Consider the following 9,702-nt stretch of genomic DNA (forward strand, 5'->3'; position numbering starts at 1 on the left):
GTGGAATATAAGGTTGCCATTTAGAGTCTTTTGCAAGCCCCAATAGAAAAGTCACAGCACAGACCTCTAAGGGCTTGGAACAAGGCTACGCCATCTGAAGCAGAGAACTAGTCACCATTCCAAACAGATCCTGGATGCTACTGGACTGAACTCCTCACCAAGGGGTATTAAGTGACCGTGCAGCTGGGGCTACTCACCTTGATCTGGATATCACATTAATCACAAGGTGGGTGGGGGGGGGAGGGGGAAGGGGGAATGGGGAGGGCATAGTAGCCATCCATCATATTGTGGAAATAGTACATTCTGGATCAGACCCAAGCAAGTTCAGGAGAGCGTAAGTAAGTTATATGAACAGGTGTCCCAGACCCTTACGTTACTCAGTTACATCAATGTCTCATCTTTAGTGAGCTAACAGAAAAGGAACAGGTAACAAAGAAGGAAGAACTGAAGCCTGGTTCATGGATAGGGTGACTTGATATTTCTGCAAGCTGAAAATAGGCTGCTGTTGCACTACAGCTCGTCTCAGAGAATCCCTGAAAGACAGTGTTGAGGGGAAGTCCTGCATCGCTCACTTTACCATCAGGTGTCAATGAAGAAAGGAATGGCCTAAGGTAAGTATGCACCCAGATTCCCGGGCAGTGGCTTGTGAATCAGGGACTTGTAGCGACTAAGACTGGAAGAGTGGAGACAAGGAGATATGAGGAGGAATCATGTAGATGGACCTTCGGGAGTGAACACAAAATGTGCAGATCTTTATGTCCTGTACCAGTGCCACCAGAGTCCAACTACCACAGGGGAAGCATGGGACAACCAGGTGATATAAATGACTCATCCACTGGAAGCCATCCAGCTTCCTTTTCAACTGCCCCGACACTGAACAGAATAGCCTCACTGGCAGGGACAGGGGGTGACAGAGGGGAGATCAACATTAAATAAATAGTTACACAAAGTGTTGTTTGATAATGATTTTCAATACTAAAGGAAACAAATATAAGGTACCATAAAAGTGTAAAAGAGGGAACCAACCTTAATCTGGGGGATCAGAAAATGCTTCCTTAGAAAGCAAGATCTAAAAGTCAAACAGGAGGTAGCTAGACAAAGAGGAGCCAGGCAAGAAAGGAAGAGTATAATAGACAGCTGTGTGAAGGCCCTGAGATGGGAAGATGTTGGATACATATGAGCAAAGAAAAGAAGACCGATTGGCTAAAACACCATAGGAGAGTAGAAGAGGAGGAGAGGCGAGGCAGAAGAGATAGGGAGGGCCCAGTAAAGCAGGGCTCTTCAGTCCATGGTCAAAGATCCTTTGTTGCTATTGCTGTTCTTGACATTGTTGTTATAATAGCTCTTCATCATTCTCTCTTTCTTTAGCTACCCCCTATTCAACTTGCAGGTCTTACTTCTTGAGGAAACATTCCCTGATCCCTCAGATTAGTGCTGGTTGTTAATGTTTGTGTTTATATTAAGAGCAATGGAAACCATGTAAAAGGACCTGGCGATAGATAAGAATTTGGTAATGACTGGCATATAGATGATATATGTAGAGTAAGTAAATAAAAGCATGATCCCAAACCAACTAGAGGGAAAAATTTCCTTAAGAGAAATTAAGAAGGAACAACCTGAGAATTAGGGAGAAATAAGGGAGAAGAAGATAGTGTCCTCAACTCAAGGGAAAAGAAAATTTTGCAAAGAATATTTTTAACTATGTTAAAATTTGAAAAGGAGATCAATTAAGATATGGTCAATGGACAAATATATCCATTTGATTTAGCAACAGGTGAATCTACACCAACAGAAATTGGCAAATGCCAAAATCAAGGCTTAATTTATTGTTTTCTTGATTGTCTAGGCTTAAAGTGATAGAGAAAATGTTAATAATGCAGATTAAACTTAAAACTTTGTCCATGTCTGTAGCCATTTCACTGTGAATAACAAATAATTAGGAATAAAAAAAATTGAGCACATATTCTTCCTGTATTTGAAAATCATTATCCTAGTCAGCAAAAAAGTTGCTCACGTCATTAACTCTCAAGTGAATTCCAATACGCATCCTCATTATCATTTCACTTTCATCTTATTCATTAACGGTAAATGAAAATATCAATCAGCATCCCTGTAGGAACTATATTTTTTCATCAGTGAAACCATTAGTTAGTTATAGATACAAGAATGACAAAAATCAATGAAAGTATTCTGTGAGAATCAATGGCTATAGGGAATTTACAATAAAAATATCAAATATTACTATTCATAAATTGTGTGCCACACATGTTTCATATCAATAAAATTTTTAATAAACTTAATTAAGTATACATGCTTTTTTTTTTCAGAGAGCCAATTGTCATACATTTACCAGCATATTACTATCCCTAACCATCACCAATAATCATTACAGAAATGCTCAGAACATAGCTATATAAATTAAAACAAATTCACAAATGTGACTTTGAAATAAAGAGATATCACAAAAATGAGAAGAAAGGAAAGTTAATGCAAATTAACTGCATTAATGTGGTTTCTGTGGAGAGTCTAGATAGTTGACTTACAAATTTTGGAACAAATGCCATTAGAAATAGCTTCAGAAACAGAAAGTCTGACTTTTCACTCATGATTTGCTAAATTGGTTCAGCTACTTTAACCTTCACATACAACTTTTAGAGCCTCTGCTACATTTATCTCACATTACTGAAAATGCCTCCTCCCTTCTTAGTTAAATAAAGAGGAATTAAAGTTTGCAAAGGAAACAGGGAAATTAACATGAAACAGAGGAATATGGCGGTAGTTTTAACGTACTGTCCACAATTCATACTTCCAGGCCTAATTACTCTGTCATTAGGTGTGGTCTTGACTTAGTAACTCACCTCTAATAACTAGAATACGGTAGAAATGACAGAATGTGTCTTCTGAATGTAGGTCTAAAAGATAGTACAGCTTTCATCTTTCTCTCTTGAATCATTCCCTCTCGATAAGCAAGGTGCCCATATGCCATAGGACACGTGAACAGCCGTCTGGAAAGATCCACAGGGCAAGAAACTTAGGCCTCCTGCCGACAGCCAGCGCTAACTCTCCCGCCATGTGAATAAACCCTCTGGGAGGCGGTTCCTCCAGTCCCAGTCAAGCCTTCAGATGCTAAAACCTGAGCTGACCTCTCCACTAAAACCTCTTGATCTCACTTCAGCTAGAACCACCCAAGTAAGCAGCCCCAGAATCTCCTACCCACGGAAATTGTGATGTAATAGATGTTTGTTGTTTAAACCACCAAGCTTGGGGGGAGGGATTTATTATGCAGCAATAGATAACTGATATAGATACTATGGTCAATGAACCTAGGCAAATTTAGGAACTATAACGAATGCAAATGTGAACTTCTCTAACAAGCCATTAGTGTAGTAGTAGACCCAAAGACACCTTGCTTTCACCTCCTTGCTGAAGGATAAATGATGGTTCCAGAGGTGACAAGAGAAGAATTCTTAGAGAAGGAAGCATTTAGTCTAGACTTTGAAACTTAGGTTACATTTTAGTAAGTAGGACTGGATAACAGGTGTCTGGATTGGCATATTTGTGGTGACAGAAATTACAAGTTCTGAGAACTATAAAATAGCTGAATAAAGCACAGGAAAACTTCTAGAAAAATAGTTCTCAAAGTGAGACATCTCTTGGGGTGCTTATTTGAAATACAAGTCCTGGGTCCCTTTCACAAAATTGATTTGGTAGATTTAGCAGGGGCCCAGGAATCTATCTATTTAACGAATATCCCAAGTGATTCGTATGCACATAGATGATCCTTGAAATACAATATGAGAAACTGTGCAAAAGGAATAATGAAATCTCAGGCTGGAAACATAGGTTAGGACCAGATAACTGGGATTTAAATGCTGAACTATGTGGTTGATATATGATACAGTGAGATGCCAGTGAATTTTTAACAAGTTTTTATTATGAAAATTTTCATGTGCATGTAGAGCTAATGGTCATCACCCATATCTAGCGCTCATCAAGATTTTTGTACATTTGCTTCATTTTTCCTTTTTCATAGTGTTGATCTTGCTAATAAAGTATTTCAAAGCAAATCATAAACATGTTATTTCATCCCTACATCTATCTAAATGTGACTCTGAAGGTATGGACAGCTTTTTAGATAACCACATTGCCTTTATCATACCTAGAAAAAATTAACAGTAACTCATTGGTATCACCTAATACTGAATTTATATTCACATTTCATCAACTGCCTTTAAAAAACCATCCTTTTAGTATCGAATCCGAATCCAAACAAGGTCTGCACATTGCTTTTGGTGTTATATCTTGAGACTATCTTAATCAAGAGCAAGCCTTCCTCACCTCCCTCCTTCTTTCTTCATGTCACAGACTTGGTGAAACTGAACATTTGTTCTATAGAATGTTACATGATGTGGGTTTGTCTTCTTGCATTCTCGTGATGCCATTTAACTTAATACGGTATCCCCCATATTTTAAATTCCGATTTATTTTCTTCTTTTTTTAAAGAATACTTCATAGGAGTCTGAGTACTTCATAATGCATGAAAAATCAGGAAGCACATAATATCAGTGTCTTCTACTCTAAATGAGGTGAAGATTGATGAATGGGTTCCAGTGGTGACAAACTGATCCTTCCGTGGTCAAATTCCCCCAACAAACTTTGATCTAATGGTTTCATTCATTGTTAATGATTGCTTAAATAAAAATTTTCATTAGGGGTTGCAAAATGTTGATTTGTCTGTCTTTTATTTCTTCTATCCTTATTAGATGGGATTATTCTGAAAAGAAATTTTCCTGATGGACTAAGGCAAGACCATCTGATTACTCTGAAGTGCCATTCACATAGGAAAGATAGGACAAATGCTTAATTCTTTCTCATAATTGCCAGTTGTTAAGGTAAGACTACAAACAATGGTGAAAACAAAACTCTTGGGGGGTTTTTTGGTTTTGTTTGGTTGGCTGGTTCATTTTTTTTTTTTTTTTTTTAGTGTTTGTAACCTGATCAGAACACTGCTTAGGAGAATTCATCATGACTTTGACATTTTTATTTTAAATAACCTGTAGAAGAAGGCATTTCAAGTTAATATTCAATTTTTAGCACCTCTTTTAAAAAGTATTTATTTATTTATTTATTTGGCTGTATCAGGTCTTAGTTGCGGTGAGCAGGCCTTTGTTACGGCACACGGCCGTCTCTCTAGTTGTAGGACGTGGGCTCCAGAGCACACAGGCTCAGTAGTTGCGGCGCACGGGCTTTAGAACCCACGGGTTTAGTTGCCCCGCAGCAAGTGGGATCTTAGTTCCCCGACCAGGGCTCGAACCCGCACCCCCTGCGTTGGAAGGAGGATTCTTAACCACTGGCACACCAGGGAAGTCCCTCTCGGCACCTCTTGAGAAATATTTTTTGACTTCTTACGAATTGAATAGTCATTAAAACCCAAGAATTCATAAACCCATTGGACACATACTCTACTGTGGCTGGGCAGAGCAACGTTTAACTTAAAGTTTCAGCGACAACAACAGCTTCAACACTTGTATAATGCTTGGCTAGACATGAATTGGTAGCTCTAGACATGTAAAGAACAAACTAAATGTGCCTATTTGGTTTGTTTACTTTTTATTTGAGACAATCTCAAACTTACAGAAAAGTTGCTAGCACAATACAAGGAAATTTTCTACTATACTATTTGAGAATAAGCTGAATATTTTAGTGAGTATTGCCTAAAAAGGAGAACATTCTCTTTTCTTACATGACCACAATAAAGCCATCAAAGTCAGGAAATTAACATTGCTACCATCCCTAGAATTAGCCCATTTTTTCAGGAACCCTGCATCTTTTTAGTGGGCAATTTATTTGGAAACTAAAATCTGAGAGCTAGATATGCTCATTGCTGAACCCAAGCCCTGAGAACGAAAAGAGCTAGGGAATATATGTAGGAATGCACACCCACTCCACATTTATAATCTATGTTTATTCCTATATCATCTATTTTACATATTGAACACCATAAATTGATATCAAAATCTCCAATTCAAATTCAACATTACAGTTTTGTCCATTTCCGTATTTGTAACTCCCTTCTCTGACAGTGAGAAACCTTACTCCTATTTTCCTCAAATGCTTATTTTTTTCATTAGTCCTTCTGTACGTAACTAATCCAGCTCTCCACACACAGAGAAGCCCTCCTCCTTCTGCTTAAACTGCCATACCCTCTACTCAGGGGCTTCTGCCACCATCCAGCCCCTACAAACACATTACGTAGTGTCTGACATCCCGTGACAGGAAGCCTCCGCAGAGACACCCTCTTCGTGCTACCCAGGCTCCAATCCCATGCCCTGGGCCCCGTGTTCCACCCCAGCTCAGATGCCTAGCTTCCTCTGCTCACCTGATGGAAAAGAAGGAAAGACAAGGGAGGGTGAAGAAAAAGAGCTTCCTGTTTATTCTCAGGCCAAAAGAAATGTATTTCACCATGGACCACACACACACACACACACACACACACACACACGGTCCATCTCCAGAAAGCTATAGAAGATATATATATATAGTCTATCTAAAACTAAATCCAGTCTAGTCCCAGAGATTCTTTTGCCCAAGGAGTTGTAAATGGCAGGTTAAGTCAAGTCCCTGCGAATACTAGCAAGAACAACTTTCAGTCGTTTCTGGGCACTGCAAAACCAGGTTCCAAGGAGCTCTCTCTGCTGGCGTTTCTTTATCTTTTCCAGAGGACGAAACTCCTTTAGGGACGGCGGCCACCGCTGAAGCAGAAAGCACCACGTAAGCAGCTGCTAGCGTCCCACTGCCGCGCCGCAGGTAAGGTGCAGGAGAGCGCCCCGAGGCGGAGCGGGGTTGGGCGCCAGCAGGTGCGTGCCCGGGGCCAGGGCGTTTCTGATTGGCTTTTTGCTGTGACTCCCCCGCCCCCAGCTCCTCCCCCCCCACTCCCCTGCAGGCGCGGGGGGGGGGGGAGGGTGGTGCTCCCTCGGGAGACAGCGTCCCAGCTTCGCCCGGGACCTCCCGGGTTTCAGCGCTCCGGCCCGTGGCCATGGCGAGGGGGACGGTGGGGAGCGCACATCCTAACTGAACAGATCTGGGGTGGAGGGAGTTAGGCTGTGGTTTCTCAGCGTTTGCCGGAGAAGCCTTGCGCCGTATTAAACCTGGGGCTCCTGAGTCAGAAGGGTAGGTAACTCCGGACTTCTGTAGCTTGAGTGTGTTCAGTCAGAATTGCCCAGAACGCAGGTGCCTTTCATGTTTCTTTGGGCACCCTCCCCTTGCTCCGCATTTAGTAAGGAGTCTTAGGTTGCTGAAACTGTAAAATATCCCTGCCCTAAAACTACTCAGCGGAGGGTTTTCTGCAGATTACCATCCTAGTTGGCCCCAGGGTGTTGGGAAAAGGGGACGGAAGGGATTTGGGGGCGAGGGAGTCTGGAATTTGGTACATTCTATAACTGTACCAGAGCTTTACTTTCCATCAAGAAAAGGACTACATAAAGTCGATCTAGAGCGAGAGATGAAAAATGAGAAACGTATTCGGAGACAGCATTTTTTTAAAAAAATTCTAACATTGATTTGATTTTAAATGGTGGACGTCATTTAGCAATTATATATCTATGAACACGTAGACTATGAAAGATTTTTAGATACACACATGTATTATATGCATGCATATACAAGTATACGTAATGTCATATTATATATGAGAGATTTTAAATGTGTGGGCACAAACGGTGGGAGCTGCGATCCCAGCTTGAAGACAGCAAAGGGCAGGCGCGCTTCAATCCTCTCCCCGAGGGCCCTCCTCGCGCCAGGTGCGTCCAGCCTCGCCCGGAGCCGCTCGCCCGCCCGCGGCCGCGCACTTCTGACCCGAATCGACTCGGCCTCCAGCCAAGAGTCCGCTCCGTATCCGCTCCCGCTCTTCAGCCACTGGCGGGGGTGATACAACACCGGAGTCAAATTACAACCCGCAATTAACATATGAATTTACGAACGAAAAAGAAAGGAGCAGGGAGGGGGAAAAAAAAAAAAAAAAAAAAAAAGAAACCCTAGAGCGGGCAGCCGAGCGCTGGGTTAGCAGGAACTTTTCCCCGGGTGTAAGAACTCTTTGATTGGCTGCTCGCACGCGCCTGCCCGCGCCCTCCATTGGCTGAGCAGACACGCGACCGGCGCGAGGAGGGGGCTGGGAGAGGAGCGGGGGGAGACACACTGGCGCGTGCCGCTTTTTAAAGGGGCGCAGCGCCTTCAGCAACCGGAGAAGCTTCGTTGCACGCGACCTGGTGTGTGATCTCCGAGTGGGTGGGGGAGGGTCGAGGAGGAAAAAACAAATAAGACATTGCAGTAGAGACCCGGGAAGGGTTTTTTGTTGTTGTTGAGCTTGTCTGCCAGTGGCTCCTCCGACCCTGCGCCTCCGAGCTTCTGCAGTGCAATGTCCCGCCTGCTGCACGCACAAGAGTGGGCTGAAGTGAAGGAGCTGGGGGACCACCACCGCCATCCCCAGCCGCACCACGTCCCGCAGCCGCCGCCATCACAGCCACCTGCGACCCTGCAGACGAGAGAGCATCCTGTCTATCCGGCCGAGCTGTCCCTCCTGGACAGCACCGACCCACGCGCCTGGCTGGCTCCCACTTTGCAGGGCATCTGCACGGCACGCGCCGCCCAGTACCTGCTCCATTCCCCAGAGCTGGGTGCCTCCGAGGCCGCGGCGCCCCGGGACGAGGCGGACGGCCGGGGAGAGCTGGTGAGAAGGAGCGGCGGCAGTGGCAGCAGCAAGAGCCCGGGGCCGGTGAAAGTGCGGGAACAGCTGTGCAAGCTGAAAGGCGGGGTGGTGGCAGACGAGCTGGGCTGCAGCCGCCAGCGCGCCCCTTCCAGCAAACAGGTGAACGGGGTGCAGAAGCAAAGGAGGCTGGCGGCCAACGCCCGGGAGCGACGCAGGATGCACGGGTTGAACCACGCCTTCGACCAGCTTCGCAACGTTATCCCGTCCTTCAACAACGACAAGAAGCTGTCCAAGTACGAGACCCTGCAGATGGCCCAGATCTACATTAACGCCTTGTCCGAGCTGCTTCAAACGCCCAGCGGCGGGGACCAGCCGCCGCCGCCGCCGGCATCATGCAAGAGCGGACACCACCAACTTCGCGCCGCCGTCCCCTACGAAGCAGGCGCGGGCACCGCGACCGCGGCGGGGACGCCGCCAGCCTCGGGAGGCGGGCAGCGGCCGACCCCGCCCGGAAGCTGCCGGACTCGCTTTTCGGCCCCGGCCTCCGCCGGAGGATACTCGATGCAGCTGGAAGCCCTGCACTTCTCGACTTTCGAGGACAGCGCCCTGACGGCGATGATGGCGCAAAAGAACTTGTCGCCTGCGCTGCCTGGGGCCATCCTGCAGCCAGTGCAGGAAGAAAGTAGCAAAACGTCGCCGCGGTCCCACAGAAGCGACGGAGAGTTTTCCCCCCATTCCCATTACAGTGACTCGGATGAGGCGAGTTAGGAAGGTGACAGAAACCCGGAAAACTGAGGCAGAAACAAAATCACCCTTTCCCAGGGCGCGGAAAGCCCCGCGGTTAAAGATCCCCGCACCCTTTTAAATTTTGCTAAGCGATGGTCGTTGTTTAGCAACGGCTTGGCTTCAGATGGCAGCTACACTTGATGGTTTGCAAAAGCCGCCGCTGTTCCAAACTCCCTCTCGTCCGTATTGTTCGGTGAAAGCTTGCTGTTAAA

At 45.2% G+C, this 9,702-nt stretch overlaps 1 protein-coding gene across 1 annotated transcript; it reads left to right on the top strand.

Moving 5' to 3' along the window:
- Positions 1-8,413: 8,413 nt before the first annotated feature.
- Positions 8,414-9,472, top strand: ATOH1 (atonal bHLH transcription factor 1). The gene has a single exon (XM_059923903.1). The coding sequence runs from the start codon at positions 8,414-8,416 to the stop codon at positions 9,470-9,472; it is 1,059 nt and encodes a 352-aa protein (XP_059779886.1).
- Positions 9,473-9,702: the final 230 nt, after the last annotated feature.

The sequence above is a fragment of the Balaenoptera ricei genome, chromosome 5 (genome assembly GCF_028023285.1).
Source record: "Balaenoptera ricei isolate mBalRic1 chromosome 5, mBalRic1.hap2, whole genome shotgun sequence".
In the NCBI taxonomy this organism is placed as follows: domain Eukaryota; kingdom Metazoa; phylum Chordata; class Mammalia; order Artiodactyla; family Balaenopteridae; genus Balaenoptera; species Balaenoptera ricei.